Below are 23,671 nucleotides of genomic sequence, written 5' to 3'. Positions count from 1 at the left end.
ATCACCCTGAAAAGTCTGCTCAGCACGGGGAACCAGCAGTAAAACGAAAAGGCAGCCTCTGGAGGGGGGGCAGTGTTTGCAAACCATGCGTCTCATGAGGGGTTAGCAGTGGCAAAACAGCCGGGAACGTAGCACACAGACAGTCCGATTTGAAAAACAGGCAGAGGCTGCGGATCGACGCTTTTCCAGAGAAGACGTGGAGATGCCGACGGGGGCCTGGCGCCCAGCACCTCTCATCGTCAGGCGGGTGCCGGTCAGGGCCCTGAGACGCCCCCTCACACCCGGCAGAGTGGCCGTCGTCAGAAAGGCCAGAGGGAACACGCGCTGGGAGGATGTGGAGAAAGGGACCTGTGCACTCTGTGGCTGGGGGTGTGGGTCCGTGCAGCCAGTACTGGAAAGCAGCGTGGAGATTCCTCAGAAAATTAAAGATAGAACCACCGCACGACCCAGCAACTCCTCTTCTGGGTGCTAATCAAAGAAAACAAAGACCCCAACTAGAAAAGGCATCTGCCCCCCACGTTCACTGCAGTCTGACTCACAGCAGCCGAGACCCGGGGGCGGCCCAGGTGTGCCTGTTGGGCGAGCGGACCAAGCAGGTGCGGAGCGCGCCCGTGTGCGTGGGTGTGAACACCGCTCGTCCGAAAGGGGAGCGCGTCCTGCCTCTGCAGTGATGTGAATGGGACTTGAGGACGTCGTCCTAAGTGAGGACGGTGTACAGCCTCACGTACACGTGGAATCTGAGAAGAAATGGGCTCATAGACACGGAGAACAGGCTGGTGGTCGCCAGAGGCAGATGGCGGGGAGTGGGCAAAGTGGGGGAGGGGGTCACAGGTACAAACTCCAGTAAGAAGTGCTTTGTGGGGCTGTAACATTCAGCATGGCGACTGCAGTTACTAATACTGGATTGTGCATTTGAGAGCTGCTTAGAGAATAGATCTTAACAGTTCTCATCAAAAGAAAACAAATTTTGTAACCCTGTGTGGATGTTGACTAGATACATTGCGGTAATAATTTTGCAATATACGTGTATATCGAATCATTATGTTTTACACCTGAAACTACTATTAATGTTATGTGTCGATTGTATCTCAGTGGAAAAACCACAATGACATTCCGCTTCACACCCACCGGGACGTCTGTAATCAAAGAGACAGACCACAAAAGTGCTGGGTGGGGTGTGGAGAAACTGGAGCCCTCGCTCGCTGCCGGGGAGGCTGTGAAATGGCGCAGCCGCTTTGGAGAACAGTCTGGCATTTCCTCAGGAGGGTGCACACAGTGTTGCCAAATGACTGAGGGTACGTGTCCCAGAGAAGGGAAAATGTATGTGAAAGAGGCCAGTCACAGAGGCCGCATGTTGTACGTGGTTCCGCTTACACGGTCTGTGCAGGAAGGTGAATGCACCCGGGCGGGAGGCAGAGTGTGGCTGTTGGGCGGGGGCAGGAGGGGAAGTGACCGCGCATGGGCATGGGGTTTCTCCTGGGGATGGTGAAGATGTTCTGGAGCTAGAGGATTGTATGATGCTGTGAGTATGCTAAAAACCACCGGATTGTGTAAAACTGAATTTTGTGTTAGGCCAGTTTTATTGCAACAAACTGTTACATAAAAATAATAAAATAGCCCCCAATTTGACTTTCTCGGCTTTGGAAGGTTGTGAGTGAAACATACATACTGTCTTCTGTTTTGTCTCTTGGCTGCCACGTGAGCTTTACCCACAGGCCTGGAGGACAGAGGTGAATTCCGTGGTCGGAGTCAGGTGCCTGGTGGGCGGGCTCGGGAGGTCTCTGCGCCCCCTGAGCACAGCTGAGGTCACCGTGCTAACGGGGACACTCGGGACTGGGCAGGCTGCGCACTCAGCGGACAGCGGGAGGCACAGCCGCCCTGTGCTGCTGCGTCTGGCCAGGGACAGAGATTCTCAGCCTTACTACTTTAGGACATTTGGACATTAGGTTAATTTATTGTATTTACAAATAATGTGAGAAAAAAGCGTATCAGTCACAGTTACTTTTCTAAAGAATGTGTTCGAGAACTGGGGCAAGACACTGAATTCTCCCTTAATTCCCCCTCCTCAGGAGTCGTTCAGGGCGCACCCGCGTCTGGCCGCATTCAGTGTGCCGCAGAGGTAAACGACGTGTAGATAGGTGGTGGAATATACTGAAAGCCATTCTTGTAGGTTAAGTAAACATAAGAACTAAGTCAACTTCGCTCCAAAAGCACATGTTCTCAAACTTCATTGTGCATAAAAATCAACTGGGACTCAGTAAACCTGTGAATTTCCCAGCACCCCCCCCCCCAACCCCCAGAGGTGGTTCTGTCTGAGTGTTGAAGGAGCAGCCGGATGACCCTGAGGAGCAGGCGTCTGCGTTTTGAAAAACACTGTCGGGGGACTTCAGCCGAGAACTGGGAGGTGACACGTGTGGTCACAGCGGCCTTCGTGTTACCGCAGATAATGAAGCCCTGTCCCGTTCGATGTTAGAGACAGAGGCTGCCCCAGTCTCATTCTGCTGTTGGAAAGCACTGTTCTTGACAAGCAGAGCATTTCAGGGTAGGAGAAAGCAGAGTCCTGCTACCCCGGTGGCACCTCCGTTGCTCTTGCCGTGAATTTAGCCCCGTCTTCCCTGCTGTTCCCAGATCTCCTTCGACCTGGCCGAGTACACGGCTGACGTGGATGGGGTTGGCACCTTGCGGCTCCTGGACGCAGTCAAGACCTGCGGCCTCATCGGCTCCGTGAAGTTCTACCAGGCCTCCACCAGCGAGCTCTATGGGAAAGTGCAGGAAATACCCCAGAAGGAGACCACGCCTTTCTACCCTCGGTCGCCATACGGTGAGGGCACGCGTGGCGGGTGTTCCTGCTGAGGTTCTGTCCTGCCTCCAGCTGGCGTCCCTGCTGAGGGCCCCACTGGGGTTGGCTGAAGCGACGGTCCTGCGGGGACGCGCACCTCGTACCTGGCCGCCCGCTGGGCCTGGGCCTGCCGTTGCCTCTGGGAGGAATCCCCACCTCCCGTCCCCATCCTTGCTCACATGGCCCTTCTGTACCGATCACTTTATAAGGAGAACTCGGCCCAGCAGGACTCGTTTTACTGAGCTGTCAGGAGACTGTGCTGAAGAGATAAGGTTTCGGGTCTTTTATTTCCATTCCCCGATGAACGTCTCCCTGAGCTCCAACCCTTAAACGAAGTCTGTTACATCTAATACATTTATAAAAGGAGTATTCATGAAAGACTAAAGTGACAAAATGTGAAAGCATCTAGACTATTAAGATATCCTTTTTTTTTTTTTTTTTTTTTTTTACTTCCTAATTCCTTAAAGCTGAGAAGAAGGGAGTAAGACGCAGGAAAGGTACTTTGATATGTTGCACACACTGCCGTTGAGTTGATTGGATTGTGAAATTACAGAGGCACGGAGCTCCTGAGTGTGTCGTCACCGCATGGTTAACTGGGAAAGGGGCCTCTATTTTGTCTTGGGCTTTTGGTTCTTTTTTTTCTATCCTGACACGTTACAAATTGTAAATTTTGCACGTTGTTGCTTGTTGACGTGAAAATCACTGTCTTGTGTGATAATCACTGACTTTTTCCCTTGCTTCTCACCAGGGGCGGCGAAGCTCTACGCCTACTGGATCGTGGTGAACTTCCGAGAGGCGTACAACCTCTTCGCGGTCAACGGCATCCTCTTTAATCACGAGAGCCCCAGGAGAGGTGGGTCCGTGCACTCGCGCTTGTGTGTCTGCACCGTCCTGTGCAGAGGGGCCGTCGTCACACGTCTGTTCTCTCTCTGAGCACGTCAGTGTTGTGGTGAATGAAGAAACGTAAATCCTCCTCAGTTACTTATCAGTTTTGTTGGCTTTTCTATTCAGAGTCCCGGTTTCACTGTTTCCTTGGCTGGTCTGTCCAGCTGGGTTTCAGCCTGAGTGTCAGGACGTGTTGTGGGAACGCCCAGGGCTTGTCCCTGACGCCGCTGACTCCCGGAAGCACCGCCGGTCATCTGTCTGTTCTCACCTCGAGTCAGTAGGGTGTTCAGAAACTTGCTTTACCTTCCATTTAAGCGAACACTCAGAGATTACTATGCTTCTAGACTATTTAAGATACATTTGAAATCACTTATGTTTAGAATCGCGAGCGCGTTTTGGAGAAAACCGTATTTGTTTGCGTCGGTCTTTCCACGGTCATTGTTGAGACTGTTAGCGCCACGCCAGCTCTCCCATCCCAAGTACTAGGTTTTAAGTAAGAGAATATGTACTCCTACCATCAATTCTGATTTACTGAAGCGTGGGGCGTCTTGACAAAACACGTGCACTCTACAGAGCAAAAATCGTACGACCTGATTCTAAGAAGTTTGATTAGGTCTCACTGTCGTTTAGCCTTTTAGCTTGAGAATGCACGAGGTGTCCAGCATTGTAAGGTTTCCATGGCCGACCGTTAACGCTTAGAGCTCCGTCAGTGAGATTCCTGTGACTGTGCAGCCGCGTAATTAAACCAGCAAGTCACAAGGAAGGAGGAATGTGACACTTACAAGGTATGTTTAGTGTCAGAACCTTTCGTTTTGTAAATGTGTAAGTTAAAATTTCCCACGACGGGCTGGTGAGGCATCAGAATCCAGCCCGTGGTCCCTGTTGTGGGAAGGAAAGCAAGTGAAGGGCGGCCGAACCTTCCTGTCTCTGAATTCCGTGCTTCTGGGTGTCCTCGGCAGAGGTGGGGGGGTTTCTGCTGCTGAGCCTGGGGCCCCGGGGAGCCGCCCTCAGCGGTGGGTTCAGGCCACGACTACCGCTGCCTCCTCCGTCAGTCAGGGAGGCGCACGTTGTTACCTGGCTTCTGTGCCCCCTCAGCTTTTCCACCTGCAAGAAATACATGCAACCCCGTGTTCTGGATCAGGTTAGGATCAGGAAAGCATTCTTAGTGCAGAACGAGAAGGTGCGTGTGGTTGTCCCTCCCCGTCCTTCACTGCACACCTCCCCAGGAGAGCTGTTTTTTGTCTTTGCATTAATCACTTTTTTAAAAAATACATTTTTAAAGCAATTTTTTTTATTTGAAAGAAAAGTAAACAGTAGAGGCTGGTATAAGGAGAAAAGTAAGCCTGCCTCCCTGTGCGGACGGCCGGCCCTGCCCTGAGCCCACTGTTCACACCCTGAGGAAGTGTCGCTGGTGCCGGTCTCTGACACATGCACACAGTGTGCTGCATCTGGGGTTAACCTTTGCTAAAGACTTGACTTGTGGCATGTATCACTTTGTTTTTTTTTCATTATATATCTGGATTTTTTAAATATTCCCTATTCACATTAAATTTTTTTTTTTTTTTTTTTAGTGGGGGGAGGTAATTAAGTTTATTTATTTATTTAAACTTTTTTAATGGAGGGACTGGGGATTGAACCCAGGACCTTGTGCATGCTAAGCACGTGCTCTACCACTGAGCTACACCCTCCCCCTTGTTATGCATCTGGAAACCAATGAGATCTCATTTTTTATTTCCTTCGTATAAGCAAATAATGAAAAATGACGACTGTCGAGGTAGGTGTGCAAGTGATGTAATACTTGCTTGGTAACTGATCCTCAGTGCTCACAGCCCTTCTTGAAAATGGAAATTTCAGTTTCATACTAATTAGTCTGCCAGTGGTGTGGTCGTGTTGTCACACTTCGCTGTCGTTTTCCGCGGAGATTCTTTGCCACGCTGAGAGGGCCTCCACGGTGGGGACTGTGTCGGGTTCCTGAATCCCCAGCCCCCGCAGCGGTGCCTGTCTGCTCGTGAGCGTTCAGCAAATACCTTTCAGTGGACGAACGGAGGAACAGCTCACGTCTCGGTAAACCTTCGCTGACCTGGAAGTTAGGCGGTCTGCACTGGAGAATGCTGGGGGTTTATAGGATAGTCTCAAATAAATGCCGTCTTGCTAATTTCATACAGACAGCAGCTGAAGGTGGCCGGCTGTTCTTCTGTTTCTCACTGAGGTGCAGTTGATTTACAGTTTACATCAGTTTCAGGTGTACAACGTAGCGATTCACAGTCTTCAGAGGCTGCACGCCATTTACAGTTATTAGAAAATGCTGGGTGCTCCCAGGGTGGACGGTAGTCTTACAGCTGTTTTATACATAGTAGCTGGTGGCAAACTGCTCTGAGGGAAAGTTCAGCCTGGTAGACTTTATAAATGAACCAAACTCCCTTTAGTTCATCCTCGTATGTGCCTGTGATCGCACCAGCGCTCGGAGTGGGTTTGTCGCCTTAAGTAGGTGAGCGCTTTCTCTGACTGTTGCGCTGATGAACCTCGGCCTGGCCTCGGGCACCTCACCACAGGTGCCCTATTAAGTGGAGCCCATGTGGATGCTGCCTTTTGGGGACATGGCTTTTTTTTCTAACAAAAAGTAATTGACAAGGCTGTTTTGACTGCATGTATAACATTCCATGAGAATCTCTGACCTTAAAAAGTACAGAAGTATTTTCTAGTAGAAAGAAATTCTAGACTAGAGGTTGGCCAACGGTGGCTCACTGGCCCAGTCCAGCCCCCAGCCTGTTGTTGTAAGTGGCGCGCTGGTGGCGCTCGGCCGCGCTGGGGGTCACGCAGGACCCGCGGCCGCTTCCCTTGTAGGGGCCTGGGGCCAGCGGGCCCCACCTGCTTCCTGCTCGGCCCTGTAGGAAGGTGTCTGCTGGCCCCACTGGGGAACAGTTGGGTCTTCAACATCCCAAAACCTTCAGTTGGGTTTCTTTGTGTATATGGAAATTAATACATATATTTGTGTATGTGGAAATTAATACAAAGTGTGAAAACTTTCTGATGTAAAAATACTTATTAGCCCATCAGGTAGCGTCCTTTCTCTGAAGGAGCTTTCAGGGGATGAACAGTTGACAGCCGCCACAGTATAGTCTCCCCAGTACCGTCAGAATTTATGAGACAGAAAGGAATTTAAAGATCATTCCACTCTTTATCTCATCAGTGAAGAAACTGAAGCAGCGTGAGACTGAGTGTCCGAGGTCACAGAAGTAACAGACGTCAGCAGTGAGGCCGGGGACAGTCGTGGGGCCGGTGGGAGTGGCACACGCGTGTCCCCTTGTAGGGCTCACGCGTGTGTGGGGCTCAGAGGGAGCAGACCACACCCCCCTCCGCAGGCACAGCTGGGACTCGGCGCGAATGAAGCCCTGTTCTCTTTGCTAAAAGGCATCCATTCGTTTGGCTAAATGCAATATTCCCTGCCGGGTGTTCAGCAGAAATAGTTGCAATCAAACACCGGTTTTATAATGTTTAAGTACAAATGTGATACGAAGCGAATAACATTTCCTGAGTATCACCAAAACTGGCCAAGAGGAAAAACAGAGCTAACACGAAGGCACTAGAACCCACGTGGCAGGGAGAAGTGGTGAGGCGCTTCAGGTGCACCATAACGAGCAGCCTGACCACCGCGAGGGGACGGGGCGCTGCCCCTGGCAGACGTGCCGCCGTTTTTGGAGGATGCAGCACCTTCCCCCAAGTGTGGGCTTCAGGAGAAATCACATGGATCGGTCTAATCACAGTGTTCACCTGACTGAGAGAATCTGGCATCTTAAGGTTCATGAACTTGTGGTTTTAAATTTTAGACTTGAGCTTTTTTTTTTAACTGCCAAGTGTTTTGCTTCTTAAAATGTCTAAGTATATTTATTATCATAAGTTAATCTTCAGACTTTTTAAAACTATAATTCATGTAAAAATTAACTACTTAAGTCACAGTAAAATCCTGGAGACTTTTCCCTTTTATTTTTTCTAAAGATTGTTTTGCATTCATTGCTGTAAAGAAAAGATTAATGCTGCAGGATCGGATGCTCCCCAGGAGTGGAGGATTGGGTGACGGGAGAGGGTGACCTTGCCCCTAGAGGGTGTGTGACAGTGTCTGAGGACATTGCTGGCTGTCTCCACTGGAGGTGGGGTGTGTGGCCAGCATCTTGGGTGCCTGCAGCAGTCCTCCCGCTGGGGACAGTCGTGCTGAGAGTCGAGGGCAGCCGTCCTCACCCCCGATTTGCCACCAGGTCTAGATGAGTGTCACCTTCAGTACAGGATCTTCCTTTCCTTCCCGTGTCACTTGTGCTCTGCAGAGCCTCCTCCGGAGAGCTACGGCGGACGTTCAGCTGGACGAGGGGAAGGGCCCCGACCTGAGTAGCCCCACGGGGACCTGTGGGGCCTTCAGTGTCCTGGTGGCTGCAGGCCAGACCCCGGTCAGGGGAGCCCAGGGGACAGAGCTGTCATTCCAGGCTCTCCTGACCACTTGGGGCTGAATTCTGTCTTCAGTGAGCCCTGGTCCACAGACCCGCGTCCAGATGGGTCTGTGACCCTCCTTCCACCTCCAAAGTAAATGAGCATTTTTAGCTTTTGTCACAAATTGTAGCAAGAACACGGCTTTCCTTTGGGGTAAGCTGCAGGCTCTGTGTTCCGGTAGGAGGCGACCATTAAAACGGATTTGAGGTGGGATTTTTCAACATGTAGGATGATAGTGATGTTACTGTGTGTATTTGAGAATTCTCCTGTAAACTTATTGGCGTTCACAGGTATTTTGTGCTTTAAGAGAGAACAGAACTCACAGTGTGAATGAGACAGCCGGGACTTCCTTTCATCTAAAATCCCGATGGACAGAAAGCACTCCTCTTCCTGGACGTGTGTGTCTGTAAATAAAATAAGCCTCAAGAAATTCCGTAGTTAGTGTTGGTCAGTGTGACTGCACAGGTAAATCACGCTGCTACAGAAATACCTGGAAACAAGGAAGCCACCGTCGAACCGCCCAATGCTCTGTATTCATGTCTGTTGAAGGAGCTGTGGGAGTTTTTAGATGAGCACCGCGGCCTTAATTCACTGAGTGCAGTTCAGCTGCCCGTTGTGAGGCCGGGGCTGCGCAATGTTGCCTTAGGGCTGAGCGGAGCCTCGCAGGTTTGCACTGAACTGTATTGTCTGTGGTGAGCACTTGGACTGTGGGCCACTCATCTGGACCCACAGGTGCCGAGTGGCCTCTCCGGTTGGACCCGGGTGCTTGGAGGTTGCAGAGCCATGGGCCTGGGTTGTCCTCCTTGGAGAGATGAGCTGTAACTGCACAAACATGGAAGGCTTTTGAAGCAGTACTTGGTCTCATTGAGGTGGGTGTTACCACTGAAGAGAGTCAAGTCCTTCCCACCTGGTGAGGTGAGACTTCCGGGATTATTCAGTTGACTTTTCAAATGCTCTGCAGTTTCTGTGGCATTTGCATTTGAAGCCAGGCTGGCGACCGTCCGGTGTCGCAGGGCAGGGCTCCCCCATGTCAGCAGGCTGGGCTCTCGGGCTGAGGGTGCGTCCAGCCCCGGGACCCACGCAGACCCGTGTCCTCGTCTGCCTGACCTGTAAATGAGGGACTTTGGGCAAGTTTCTGGGTCTCTGCGAGCCTCCGTCTTCTCACCTGTGAAATGGGATGATCAGGTCTGCACGTGGGCTGTTGTGAGCAGTGAAGGACGTGATGTAAGTGAAGGGGCAGCACATCCTGACCGCTGTTCCCGCGGCCGCGGTTGCGTCTGCAGAGGGAGGGTCCGTCTGCGGCTGCCTGACCATTAAAGTGTAATGATGACAAAGGAGTGATAAGGGGCGGAGTGTGTAAAGGGACAGCCTCTTGTCTCTCTTGAGCAGGTTAAAGACGTTAAGCTCTCAGAGCGTGGTAACTGGTGGTCACGGCAGGAAAGATGCGGTCAGGGAAGTCCCGGAACAGCAGCAGGGAGTGCGGGCAGAGGAGCGTTCTCGCTCCCGCTGTTCGTGGGGTGTTGAATCCCTGGAGGTCAAGTAGGGACTAAACTCTGAGCACGAAAGCTTTCCCGAGGTGGGGGATTTAGTTCCTATGCTCACATTTTGCGGAAGAAAACGTTTTCCTGTAGAGAATTCGGGTTGGAAAGAAAGGCAGAGAAGATGGGAAAAGAAATGCCAGAAGCTAGGGGGGGAACCAGAGCCTTTTGCATGAAGTCCAGCTGATGGAGACTCGGTGCTGAAGCGGGAGCCGGCCGGCAGGGCAGACCGCCTGTGGGGGCGCCGTACACAGTGTGCGGCTAGGGCGGCGTCCTCCACTGAGATCACCGCATGTCGGCGGGTGAGGGCCACCGGAGACTTGTGCCAGGACCTCTGGGTGTCCTATCGCTGGGCAGACACTGTGCGCACACTTACAGCAAGTACAGGTAAGTTCAGTGTGAACTCAGCTCCAGGTGGGGCGGCCGCCCTTGTGGTGAGACGGCGCTGGGGCTGAGGAAGGACAGGACACAAAGGGGGAAGCAATGGTGAGACTAGGGACCCGGGGATGGAAGAACCGCTACTTCGGGGTCAGGCTACCTGCTGAGACCGTGAGCTGGGAAGAGGGCAGCTGGTGGGGACAGTGCTCGGCCCACGGAGGTCAGGACGCGTGTAGCCCCAGACTCTCGGGGGTCCGGGCCCCGAGGCCAGCAGAGTTCCTGTCCAGGAGGGTGACCGTGGTTCCTCCCTCGAGTAGTTTAATGCCAGGAGGGTGAAGACACCAGTCAACTGGTTTTGAGGACATTTAACACTTCCCAGGACCCCTAGGTTTGTTGGGGGTCAGCGGGCCGGGTGCTGGGTCTGCAGGAATCGGACACGTGGGCCTCTCTGACCTCATTGATGGGTTCAGGCTGCTGGACTCTGAGGCGTCCGGTCACCTGAATACTTTAAGTTGTGCCTGGATCGTGTTGGAGTCTGGGCTCAGCCTCTCTCAGCACATTCCTCGTCCCCTTCACGCAGCCCTAGGTCAGTGCGCACTTCCAGGTGCTGCCCTACACACATTCCTGGTCCGGACAGACCTTATGACGGGCCCGGTGAGGACCCCCCAGTGAGCACAAGTTCACCTTGAAGAAGGCTGTTTTCTGCCAGAATAGGCGTAACATTCCAATCCCACTTATAAATGTCCAGTAAATTTAAGATTTCTTAAAAGGCGCTGAAGCAGGACGTGCCCGAGGGGAAGCAGCCCACCGTTGGCTGCGGTTAAGGACGTGGAAACCCGGTCTGAGCTCAGAGGAGCGCTTCCTGGGCGGCCGTGAGGAGGTAGGCACTCGGCAGTTTTATCAACGAGGCGGGACACCTGTGCCCACAGGCTGTGACAGAAGGCTGCCTCGGGGGTCACAGGAAACGCCTCCGTCCTCACAATGAATTTGTGCAGAAGACTCCAGCCTCCTGTCAGGGAAGAGGCAGAGCTCCTCAGAGGCGCGCTGGTTAAGCTTTTTGGAGGAAGACATAATGGATGTCCTTGGGAACCTCGGTGCCCGTCTGCACCCATGTGACAGCGTGGGGCAGTCATCTTGGGGGTTTGTGATGGACACTTAATCTGAAGTGCTGAACACTTAGGAACATCTCAAAGCTGCCAGCAAAGGGAAGTGTCCCTTATAGGAAGTATGTGTGAGTCAGGGAACTGGAAGTATTATAAAGATGAGTATAATGTGCTCTTCCTTGCCGGCCCCGTAGTGGGCCAGGAGAGCCTGCGTGCAATGACAGGTGCACCTCCGCCCAGCACGCAGACCGGGGGGCTGCAGCCGCAGAGGTCGGTGTTTCTGGAGTGAACTTGCCCCCCAGAAGGAACGTTGCAGGACCTGAGTGTCCCCACTACCCCAGGGTGTGCACGGTGCCTCCACCAGCGGGAGGCTCAGGGCTGTGGATGCCCTTAGAGGGGAGCCTCACCTAGGGGGGCGTCCGGGGCAGCCCTGCTCCCCACTTGCCTGCAGCTGGGGGCTGCACCGCCCTGTGGCCCCGTCCCCAAGGCCTCCGGCCGACACTGGCTTGATTCCCCCAGTGTGTCCTCTTTCCCTGGCTGGACTCTGAGGGCTTCCAACTCTGAGATCTTCAAGCACAGTCGTTCCTGAGAAGCAGGGAGGCTCCTGAGACGATGGCCCGCGGGTTTCAGGCTTTAAGCAGCAGCGGTGAGAACGGCGGACGCGTGGTCCCTGCCGCGTGCAGGTCCTCTGCTCTTCACCTTGATCCTCGGGTCAGATGACCGAGCCGTGGTGGGAGACCCCGGGAGCGGCTGGACTGCCTTCCCGTCGGAGGTGAGGCCCCGGCGGGGCCGCCTCACTTCCCAGAAGGAGCCCCTTTCCTGCCCGATCGTTTTCCTTCAGACCTTTGTTCCCATTTTTTTTTTTTTTTGTCCTTTACTTTCTTGGCTTTTCTTCTTCAGTTTAGCAAAATGCATATTTAATTTGTGAAAAAATAAAACAGAGGAGCACAGTGTGGAAGCTTCTTTCCCGTGAACCACCAACCACAGGCGCCGCGCCCCAGGCCCCAGAGGCTCTTCTGGGAGGGGGCGCAGCTGCTGCGTGTCTAGCCTGTCTTGTCCCCGTTTTCTGTCGGGTCGAGCGTTTGCATCAAAGCCTTCTGAAGGTTTTCTTGCTTTGCAGCCTCCCTGCTGAAATGGCTCTGAGCCGGCACTGTGTTTTAAGGCTCCTTTGGGTGTGAATTTACATGCAGTGGCCCTGCCCTGCGTCTCGGGTGTCAGGACAGCGCTGAGTCCAGACGGGCCTAGAGACCAGGGCCGTCCCCGAGGTCGGAGTCCGAGCGTCGTCCAGAGGAGCGCACACACGGCTGGCCTGAAGCAGCTCCGGCCTCTGTTCTGGGTTACGGCCCAAACGTGATGCACGATGTGGGTTAAGGCATTGTTTAATGTTACTACGTCATTTCTATAGAAAAGGTGATTTCAAAGGATGATGTACGTTCTCTGTCGCCCGGTGCATCTTTCATTCCTGCATAAATCGAGTGTTTCTCCTGAGGCACGAAGTCTCACCCTTCTGCCTCTTGTTCCTCATCTCCAGGAGGGGTCATAAGGCTCTGGAGATTTTTAGATCAGGTTAGTCAATCTGGAGCCTCGGGTTGAGAGGAGCCCTGGATGACTGTGCAGCAACCCCCCGAAAGAACGGGGAGGGAATCGGCCCCTGCACTGATTGAGGCTTAAAAATGGCAAAACTCAGACAACCTTACGCAGAATAAAAAGGTGGATGTACATTGTCCTCCATGGGAAGCACAGAGGTTTGTCAAAGGCCCTGCTCCCCACCCTCCCATCCTCCCAACCTCTTCCCTCCCCTCCCCAACGGCCTCCCTGCCTCCCAGCCTCCCCCGGAGCCTCCCAGCCTCCACTGGAGCCCAGCCTCCCAGCCTCCCTGCCTCCCTGCGTGGAGGCCATGGAGGCCCCGAGCCCACCGTGGCTGCGGCCTGCTCCTCCAGCCCCACCACCCTCTCCTTTTCCATCACCGCTCCCTATCCGCAGGGTCCCTCCACGTGCAGCCAAGGGGTTCGGTTCTGTTCTCTTGCCCACTTCCCTCCTCGATCTCAGTCGGCCTCGGCCTTGGGACTGGAAATGCCCTCCCCTCCCCAAAGCCAGACCAGCAGTGCCCTCTGCCTTCGATGAGGACAGGCCGTCTCAGGAGGGGCTCAGTGCCCCCCGTGTCCTTGTCCCCAGGGGCTTAGGCAGCGCAGCTGGTGAACAGAGAGACTCAGGGTCACAGTGTGTTTCTGCAGGGCCCTCTGCACAGGCCTGTTCTGATCTGGTGGATTTTGTCTTTGTCGGGGTGGGCAGGTTTGACTGAGGTCCAGGTTCTCGGTGGGGCACTTTGCCCCCTGGGGAACTGCCGAGTCTGGAGAGGGTTGGCTGTGGCGCTGGGTCGGGGAGCTCCTGGCCCCGGGGTGGAGGCTCCGGGCGCAGGGAGGCCCCCAACAGAAGGGTACCCTGCGGCCCGAGTGCCTGTTCTGAACGAGGACGGAGGAATTTGACTGATCAGCTCTCAGGAGGGAGGCGCTGAGCTTTGGATGGAAACAGCAAAGCAGTTGGAACCTTTCTCTTTAAACATATTTATGAAGCGTTGCCCGAGGTGGCAGCTCCCAACGAGGCACAGTGTGAAAGGCCCATTGTGCAGCTGCCCGGCTGCGGCGCGCCCGGGGGTCCTGAGTACCTGCCGGGACGCGGTGTTGCCCTTGGCAGGGCCCGGCGGCAAGTGCGGCCCAGGCGCTCTAATCTCCGCGGTCGGCGCCGGCAGCCGCGACCTTCCCGGTGTCTCCTCTTCTCCGCCCTGTCTGCGCCGAGCCCGGCCCAGGCCCTTCCCAGCGGGCGGCAGAGATCACCCCGCGCTGAGGCGGGGCCCCCAGGCCGAGGTCGTGTGGGGTTCACGATAAACTGGAGCCATTTCTCTTCTCCAGTGAATGTCGTCCAAACTGTCTTTGTACTTTATCTAACTCCAAAGAAAATCTTTAACTCGAGCGCTTTCGGATGAGAGGCTGGGCAGTGGAATAGAATCTTTATTAGAGAAATTTTGGTTCCTTCCCATGCTGTCTGGATGCTGACGGGACGCGGGCACACACGCTCGTGGGTGTGCCCCCCGCAGGCCCGTGCAGGAGCTCACACCGGGCAGGCAGGAACCACTCTGCACTCAGAGCGGCTTTGCCTCTTAGGAGGTGGATGGTGTGACTGCAGGGCCAGGAAGGAGCAGGCGATGCAGGGCTGTCCCTGCTGGGGCCCCGGGGCCCCATGTTTCTGCCTTTAGTGCCACTCCATCGTTGCGTTTTGTATTTTAAAAAAACTTCCGTTAAAGTAACACGTTGGGGTGGAGATTCTGATTCTTCAGATGCTCCAGTTCTTTAGTTTCAGCGAGCGCTGCTATCCACCTCTTGGAGTTTAATGCTGGCGATTTAAGGAACGTGCGTTACAAATTTTGCAGTTCTCTTCCTTCAGTTTCTGTTGTGGAAGATACCTGACCGTGGGAGTGGTACGCTGTGCGGTTTGTGACGTCAGAGTAGGTTTGACTGAACGAGGACTGTGCGTGGACGTGCGTGCACGCTGATGTCTGAATTAGGCGTGGGAGTAAGCCAGGGAGCCCGGAACCGGTTCCGGCGCCGCCTCCGAGCTGTCGCCCCCTTGCCATGCCGCCTGGCTCCGCAGCGGGTCCTGGTCACCGGGCCCAGACCAGGGCCGGGAGGGTCCACGAAGACCAGGCGATCCTGCGGGTCGGAAGTTCACGTGGCAAAGGTGTGGTCTGCCTGGTCCTGGACGTAATTGCCGCAGAGGACTGTGTCGGGCAGGGAGGCCACGCAAGCAAAGTGGACGAGCGCCTGGCCGTAGGAAAGAAAACAAAAGCCAAATTTCCCTGAAAGTCTAACATGAAAATAAAAGTAAGTACATCCAGGATAGCACAGGTACTCACAGTGTATCCAGACGTGCAGGGAAGTGAGTTTATTTACTTCTCTAGGTCTGTCTTCATCTTCCTGGCAGGCCCCCCACGGGCGGGGGGGGGGGGCCCTAGGGACGCCGATGTGGTGCCCAGGCCTGTGGGCGCAGCGAGAAGTCTCTTTAACAGGTCCTGGGGCTGCTCAGCCTCGAATTAGAAGGACTGGCTTTGAGCCTTAACATCAAAGTGGGAGGAGAACGGCGTTAACCTGGGGCGGGGGTGGTGGGGCAGGCGGCAGGGGTCAGCGTCTCTGCGCCCCCCACCTCCCGGAAACCAGCCCGGCCTTCTCAGGAGGAGACTGTCCTTCTGAGACGTGTCCTCTGGTTTCCAGCAGGTTGAGACCACCGACCACGAGTTCGCAGTGTCACCCGCACGCAAGGGAACAAACCACCGTCAGTCACAGTCCCCAGAGAAGCAGGACGTTGGTCCCCGAAGGGCTTTAAATGTTAGAATCATCCAATTAGATGCAAAAGTATTGACCTGTTTAAATAAAATGAAAAATCATAAAGAAATAAATAACAACAGAATATTAAAAAAATAAACCCTGACAGATTTGAAAAAGAGAGAGAACTTTAGACATAAAAAAATTATACTCTATTGCAGAGAGAGGCAAAGAGATGAAAATTTAAAAAAAATTAAGAGATTGGAAGGTAAAACGGGAAGGTCTCATAACATTCTTTCCCAGAAGGAAATGGAGAAAATAAAATGGAAAGTAGAAAAGCGTGGAGACGGCTGCTGAGGAGTTTCCAGACCTGGTATTGAAAGCACGGGTTAGGGAAGCACCATCTGCCCTGAGCAGAAAACCTCGTCAGGCACACGGAGTCGAACGGAAGCTCCAGTATGCGGAAGGCGGAGAGGGTGCCTTTAACGAGAGGGAAGAGGGTGACGGACACCTTCGTGGCCCTGCGCTTACCGGGAGCAGGAGGTGGAAGCCAGAGGACGGGGGAGAGTGCCCTCGGTGTGCAAAGAGAAAGTAATCTTCCACCAGGGATGGTGTAGTTGGCATGGCTGTCTTTCAAATCTGAGCCAGGCACTTTCTCACTTTAAAGGAGCTTCTGAAGATGCATTTTGAGAAGGGAATTATGCCAGAAGAAAGATTCAGGAAGGCAGGATGGGAGAGAGACTGCGCCCAGCATTTCCAGTCCCAAATGCCGAGCAGATGCGTCCTCTCTGAGGAGGGAGACCCCGGGAGCTGTCCAGGTCAGTGAGGCAAACTAGCACCACTGAGACTGCGAGGAGACCGACCGCCTTTAAACTAATCGCTCACCAGCGGCGGCCTGACTGTTGAGCTCAGGCGAGGCGTGGAACTGCCCGTCAGCGACGTAAGATGTTCTAACAAGGCCTGATTCGTGTTCTGTCCTCTTTGTCCAAATATTATAATCTTTGATGCTTAGAATAGGTTGAGTGGGGCCCTCAAAACGATACGCCGGAGCCTGAACGTGAGCTCGTTTGCCACGTGGGCCTTTGCGGGGTGATCAGTGCAGGGCCTTGAGATGAAGGCGTTGCCCTGGATTGCCAGGGTGGACCCTGGATCCAAGGACACGTGTTGTTCCAGGAAGCAGAAGCGGCGAGGACACAGGTGCTCAGAGGAGAAGGCGACGCAGCTGCGAGCAGGGAAACTCGGACGCAGGAAGAGGCGGAGAAAGGCTCCTTCATGGATCCCCAGAAGGAGCGTGGCCTCTGGAATTTCAGACTCACGGCCTCCAGAACTGGGAGACAGCGCGTTTCAGCTGTTTTAAGCCACTCAGCTTTTGTAACTTGATCCGACACTGCTAATGGTTAAATGTATACTTTTATCAAAAAACAAACTCACCGAAGAAGCATGATTCTGAGTCTGCAGTAACACGGCACTGAAGCCAGTCTCTCTGGTGTGCCCGCCGTCTTCCCCGGCTCCCGTGGCGGGGGTGTGCGGTGAGACGGGTGCAGCTGCGGCTGGTCTGCCTCGTGTGGTCGGGGCGCCTGGCGTGCTCAGGACTGTGTGCTGCTTGCCTCAGCTGCGCAGTTGCTGGCACGAGCCTCTCCCTTGCCTGGTGGTCAAGGAGGTGGCGTCGCCCCTGCCTGGCGCCTCCTGGTGTCCGCTGCTGCCCAGCCGTCTCCCCTGGGCTCCCGGGGCGAGTCGGCCCTGCTCTGCCTGCCTCTGCTCTGCGAACGGTAGACGCAGTGCCTCGTCATCTCTTGGGCTTCTTCCTGGCTGGGGTCTTCTAGTTTAAGGCTCTCAGATTCAAGTATGTGTTTAAAGTAATTAGGCGAGTTCCGCCTTCCATGCGCTGTGACGCATCACCACACGGGTGGTCTGATTGGGGAGGGGCGCCTCCTACATCGCAGGCCGGTTGGCGAAACAGCGCCCTGACCATGGGCGGTCCTTGCTGCCTCTCTCTCCTCACCTGCACGTCGGGGGTGGTTGGACAAAGGGACCACGAAGGTCTCAGCCCTCACGTTTAATGATTTTTTATAGTTCTTGCCTAAAAACAACAGTCTTGTGTGATGAGCAAAAATGAGAGTGAATTGGAAAAAAAAATTGTGAGCCTCTCTCAAGAATAACTAGTGAAACGTATGGTAGCAACAGTAACGTTTAAAATTAATCTGAAAATTAAGCAATGTTGCACTTACAGCAATAACATCGAAGAGAATTGAGGACTTAGGAACAAATTTAACAAAAGGAGTGGCAGCCTTATTCTCTAGAAACTGCTGAATATCGCTGAAAGCAATTTCAGAAGACCTGAATAAATGGAAAGACACCCTGTGCCCATGAACTAGAAGATGTAATATTGTTAAGATGGCCAGTAATCCCGTGTCGATCCACAAATTCGACATAATCCCTCCAAAATCCCAGTTGGTGTTTTTGCAGAAATTAACAAGACGATCCTCAAGTTCGTACGGAAATTCAAGGGACCAAGAACAGCTAAAACAGTCTTAAGAAAGAACACAGTTGAGAGACTCAACACTTCTTGATTTTAAACCTTACCGTAAAGCTATGGTAATCAAGAATGTGTGGGACTGTTGTGAAGACAGATATTTAGATCAATGGAATAGAACTGAAAGTCCGAAATAAACCCATATACCTGTGGTTAACTGGTTTTCTCTAAAGGGTTCAAGACAGTTCTGATGGGAGGAAGCATAACCTTTTCAGCAGACGCGTAGCTCTGGGACAGCTGTGCGTCCAATCAGAGGAACAAGGTTGGACCCTGTCATCCTACCACACGCAAAAGCTAACAGAGATTGGGTTGAATACCTACACGTAAGAGTGAAATTAACAAAACGCATTTAAAAAATAGGAGGAACTCTTCATGACCTCTGCTGGGCAAAGCCCTTCTGGATACGACAGGAAGAGCTCATACTGCCGAAAAAATAGATATAGACAGATTGGACTTTATCAAAATTTAAAACCTTTTGTGTCTCAAAGGACACCATCAAGAAAATGAGAAGACAACCTGCACAATGAGAGGAAATACTTGCAACTTGTGTGTTTGGTAGAGGACCGGACCTAGTCCGTTTGAAGAGCTTACAGCTCCGTATTCAGAAGACAGGTAACACGCTTAAAAGACGGGCCCGGATCTGAAGGGACATCTGTCTAAAGAAGACGCACCAGCAGCCAGTGGGTGTGGACACGTGGCTGCTCGGCGTCGTCAGCCGTCAGCGAAGTGCACATCACACCACCGCGAGACGACACCCAGCGCCCACTCGCCGAGGCCGCGGAAGAACGAGCGCCCGGCCCCCGGGTGGACCGCGGCGCGGCCCTGACCCGCCGCCCCGCCGGCAGGGTCTGCCCAGGAGCTGCGCACGCCCGGCACCCAGCACCCACGCCCGGCTGGAGCCCCGGTGCTCACGGCAGCGCACTTCACCACACGAGAAAGTGGGAAGCCACCAGCCGTCCGCCTGCTGAGGAGGGACCGATGAAGTGTGGTCCAGCCACGTTACAGAATACCCTTCAGCCACGGAGACGGAAGGCAGTACTGATTCGTGTGACACGGGTGGACCCGAAAGTGCGAGGCTGAGTGAGAGAAGCCGGAGGGCCACGCGCCCTGCGACCCCACGGGTGAGAGGCGTTCTCGCAGGCAGACCTCTGGTGACAGGCAGGCGGTGAGCGAGTGGCTGCCGAGGGCCGGGTGGAGCAGTGGGGCGGCGCCTTCCTCCTGGGGTGACGGCAACGTTCTGAACCTGCCTGCAGTGCTGGCTGCCGGTCAGTGGATGTTCAGAAGGCCACTGAATTGTACGCTGTAAGTGGGCGAATTGTATGGTATGTGATTTATATCTTAATGAAGCTGTTGTAAGTAAAAACATTGAAATTCGGTTTTAAGAACTAGAAATTTCCAGTAACTTTGACTCGTTGTCCAAGGTGCTCTCTGGGCGCAGGGGAGAGCGGCTGCATACCCCAGTGTGCCGTCCCACGTCCGGCTGCGGGGAGGCCCCCGGCTTTGGGTCACGCAGCCACCGATGTGAATCCCGCTTTAGAATGGCCAGTGTGCGGGGCTTCCCCAAATCTCAGCTTCTTCCTCTACAAGACGAGGGTAACATTCTTAGCCCGTGGGTCACCCTGGAAGTCGAGTTCATGCATCTGAAGAGCTCAGCACCGTGTTGCGAGTGATGGCCGTCGTGGGAGGGGCGGTGGCCCTGGGCCCTGCGGCGTCACAAGGGCCTCGAGGGAGGCCTGTGCGCGTGCTGCCCTTCTGCCCGGATCCCTGCCCCGCTCACCGCCCTCTGGCCCTTCCTGACCCGCCAGCACACTCAGTCCAGGCTGCTCTCCTGGGGGGTGTTCCCCGCCCCACCCAGCACCTGCGTGGCAGACCCGGGCGGTCTCCGTCCCTGCAGACCTGTTGTGTCCCGGCTGGCGGCGCCGATCCGCTTGTCCCTGGAGCCCTCCTTGCGCTCCGTGAGTTCGGGGCTGCCTCTGCGTCCCGACGTCTCAGCTCAGTGCTCGTGCTTAGTGCCCTTAGTGCCGGTGGGTCCCAGCTCAGTGCTCGTGCTTAGTGCCCTTAGTGCCGGTGGAGAGAATGACCGTGAGGGCCGACTTGGACTGTGTGGACAAGGTCACTGGTTTCCACTGGACCCCTGAACGTGAGTTTACGGGCCAGTAGAATCGCCTGAACCGTGTGTGGGGAACTCCGTCTGCTGATCGCGTCACAAATTCATCTGGCAAACTGGAATGTGAGTGCAGTCCTGACATGAAAATACAAAGAGAGACCACGTTTAACTACACATTCAAATTTGTTACGAGTTAATAGAAAATAGAAGACTGCTGACTGGCGACCAGCTGAGGAGGACCGACTGCTCCTGGTAAGTACTTCATTTTGAAAGGCCCTTTTTTGAAGGAGCACGTGTGTGTTTTATAAACAGCCATGCAACGTTGAAACTGAATTTCGTAATGTACTCTATAAACTGCTAGAGAAACTGAAAAGTGGGATTTCCATGGACGTCGCGTTGTCGTGTTTCACGACATGGTGTTGGTGTAAACGTGGACACTGAGTTTGTGTGTGAGTCTAGTGTATGTTTGAACTTGTGCTGGGCTATATTCTTGCCAGAATTTAGAAAACCTATTCAGAAAAACTCCCCGGACCTCTGTGCCAGTTTCTCTAAAAGCCAAAGCCTTGTTGTAACATTCACCTCCCTGTTCCATCTGCAAAAGAACAAAGCTAACGCTACTGAGATGTAATAAATGGTGATAACAGTCTGTCTACACTGCATGAAGAAGCCGTTGCTGACGCGCTCGCATGCGTGTCACTGCCCTGAGAGGGTGCGCTGCCCGGTGTTTTGTGATCACTGTGCCTGGACACAGGGGCCTGGGTAAAACTGGCTCCGAAGTGCCTTTTAATTTGGTCCTCTTTGTGATCTCTTTAAAGTAGACAGAGGCTTTCGTTCAAGACCAGAGAACACTAAAACCGTTTCACTACGTTCTTAGTTTACGGCACCTTTCGTCCGACCGTTTCAAAATGTTTGTACCGAGCTCAGGACTGCTTTCCCGCGACGGCGCGGGGCGAGTGCGAAGCAGCACCGCAGCGCGTGCGGAGCCGCCGAGAGGCTGGGCCCCAGCGCCGAGGGCCGCGCGGCTCCTCGGGGAGGGCGAGCAGCGCTCGCGGCCGCCGGCGCGTTTCTCGTCCGTTTCTGTGAGTTACGCCCTTTCTCCCCACGAGCTCCAAAACAGCTTTATTAATAGGAATATGTGATGTTTATGTTCTTAAAAATACCAGGGTGGTCTCAGGCCCTGGCGTTTCCCCTCATACAGGCCTGCTGAATTCTCTGTTTAAAAACTGGCGTTCCGAGAGCTTTTCCCTGGCCTGGCGCCTGGGTCCCGTGTCGCAGCCGTGGAGGAGGAATGTTGAGACGTCCCCCAGAGAGGAATGTTTGTTATGAGAGTACCGCTGGCGTGACACTCGGCCTCGAGCTTCTTACCTCGTCTAAATGACAGTTAATGGTCGCCGTCTGTTTTCTTTTCTCCTCTTACTATTTTAAAGGGGGGGAAGAATGAAAGAAATGCCCAGAGGCCGAGATCGAGCCTGGTTCACCAGACTGTTAAGCGTCAGGCGCAGTCTACTGACAGTACGTCTTCTTTCTCTTTGTAGGAGCTAATTTTGTTACTCGAAAAATTAGCCGGTCAGTAGCTAAGATCCACCTTGGACAACTGGAGAGTTTCAGTTTGGGAAATCTGGACGCCAAACGAGACTGGGGCCACGCCAAGGACTACGTGGAGGTAGGAACTGACTCACTATGTTGGTAAAGATACCTGGATCAGCCGGTGCTCAAACGGCGGGCCTGAGTGCAGAGGCTGGACCCGAGGTGGCGGTGGGTCCGGCTGTGCTGGTGCCGCTGTGATGAACCCCAGACCGCTGTCCCTCCTGGCTGGGGGGCTCCACGGCGCCCTCGGCCGTGCCGCGGCTGCTGGAGGGGAAGCTTTCGTGGCGGCTCTTGTCGTGGTCAAACGAAGGTGCCGGTCACGGTCTGGAGGACGGATAAGACCGTGTTTGGACGGTGTTCTTTCCTTCCTGAAGCGTCTTCCTCTCCCCCGCCCTTGCGCCCCCTGCCCTGTCCCTGCCCACGGCACGTGTGACTGCCTGGGAAGGGCCGCGGTGTGCCAGCACTCGTTCCCAGGTCTGCAGGAGGCCGGCCTCTCTCCGCGTGTACCATCTGACGCCCTCAGATGGACACGTGTCTGCCGACTCGCCCCCAGAGCCCTGGTCTCTGGTGGCGTCCCTGCTGCTCCAGGCGGGTTGTCACCCTGCGCGCATCCACGTGTAGCTTCGCACCAGCGAGTTCTGTCCGTTAAAGAAAGAGTGTGGAGATGTGCTGGCAGGGACACGGCTACAGGAGGCCCAGGTTCTCACTCCCGGGATTTATACGCACGCTGAGTTTTGGTTGAGGTTACGTATGTTACATACACAAGTTGTGCGATTTTTCTTTAAGCAAATCGTTACGTTTTACTTTGCCTGGATTAGTAAGCTTTCCACGGCCTGTGGTGGTTCTGTGGCTGGACGTGCAGGGCACGCGGGTGACCCTGTGTGTGTCCCTGGAGTCCGCTTGGCCGTCGAGGTGCTCACAGGCTTCCTGTGCTCAGGAGACCGTTTCTGTCCTTGACCACGCCTTTCGGGGAAACCAGACCTAATTTCCTTGCTCATTGAGGAGATTCACAAAGAAGCGTGAACGTTTGCGAAGGAAGCAAACAAAGCAGCTCACCTGCTGGCAACGGCGTTGGCCTCGCAGCGTTTCCATTTTGGTTTATGACAGTTGCATGTGTTGCGTGCTCAAACACCTAAATCTGATCCATGCTGTGGACAAAAAAAGGCCCGATTTTAAATTTTAAACAACAAAACATTTAGGTCATTTACACGTGCTCTTCTGGCTGTGGGTGCAAAGACGCGTCTTCTGATAGGAGTCCTTAGATGTATTGTGAGGACGTTACATTTAAAAATGTAAGGCTACGCTTTCAGAAGTTAAAGCGGGAGAAAGGCGATGTCAGCGAGAGAAGCCGAAACTATGTGGCTTTGAGCCTGTTCACAGCCTGAGAAACGTTTTGTAAAAAGTCGCACGTTGTTTTTTAACGACACCGTTTCGGCGTGTAGCCTTCTGACCACCTGCGTGTACTTGGAGCTGCGTCGGGCTGTGTGGGTGTCCTCCTTTATCCACGGTCTTGTTCTCCAGATTCAGGAACCAAACAGACCAAATTTCAGTCTGTTTCTTTTACATTTTCGCACTGGGGCACAGAAGAAGTTTGTATTGGGAGAAACAGATTTTGGTGGTGAGAGAAACAGTACGTTGAACTGTCAATGATCCCTTCTTTTGCTTGTGTTAATTTTCTTTTTTACACTTCTCTGCTTTCCGTATATTTGAAATGAGTGTGTGTAAGCCTTTTCAATCAGGGAAAAAGATAAATGCTATTTTAAAAGCGGGCCCCCTCCCAATTCCGACAAGTCTGCATGCGACTGCTACATGGATGCGTAAGCAGCGAGGTCTTCCGTGAGCTCCGTGGGTCTGAGGGCTTCCCAGACTCACCTCACCTGCCGCCCGGCAGTCACGCCCAGCAGCG

General features: G+C 53.8%; 1 protein-coding gene across 5 annotated transcripts in view; it reads left to right on the top strand.

The window, feature by feature from the left end:
• GMDS (GDP-mannose 4,6-dehydratase) overlaps positions 1–23,671 on the top strand; it is a 455,535-nt gene that overhangs the window by 205,121 nt on the left and 226,743 nt on the right. For all 5 annotated transcript variants that reach the window (XM_064476118.1, XM_064476119.1, XM_064476117.1 and 2 more), the window contains 3 exons: positions 2,629–2,821; positions 3,588–3,692; positions 21,714–21,841. In XM_064476118.1, the coding sequence (XP_064332188.1) occupies positions 2,629–2,821; positions 3,588–3,692; positions 21,714–21,841 (426 nt within the window). The remainder of the gene's footprint in view (positions 1–2,628; positions 2,822–3,587; positions 3,693–21,713; positions 21,842–23,671) is intronic.

The sequence above is a fragment of the Camelus dromedarius genome, chromosome 19 (assembly GCF_036321535.1).
Source record: "Camelus dromedarius isolate mCamDro1 chromosome 19, mCamDro1.pat, whole genome shotgun sequence".
NCBI lineage: Eukaryota > Metazoa > Chordata > Mammalia > Artiodactyla > Camelidae > Camelus > Camelus dromedarius.
The sequence above is the reverse complement of the archived record's forward strand: the minus strand, read 5'-3'. Positions and strand labels throughout refer to the sequence as shown.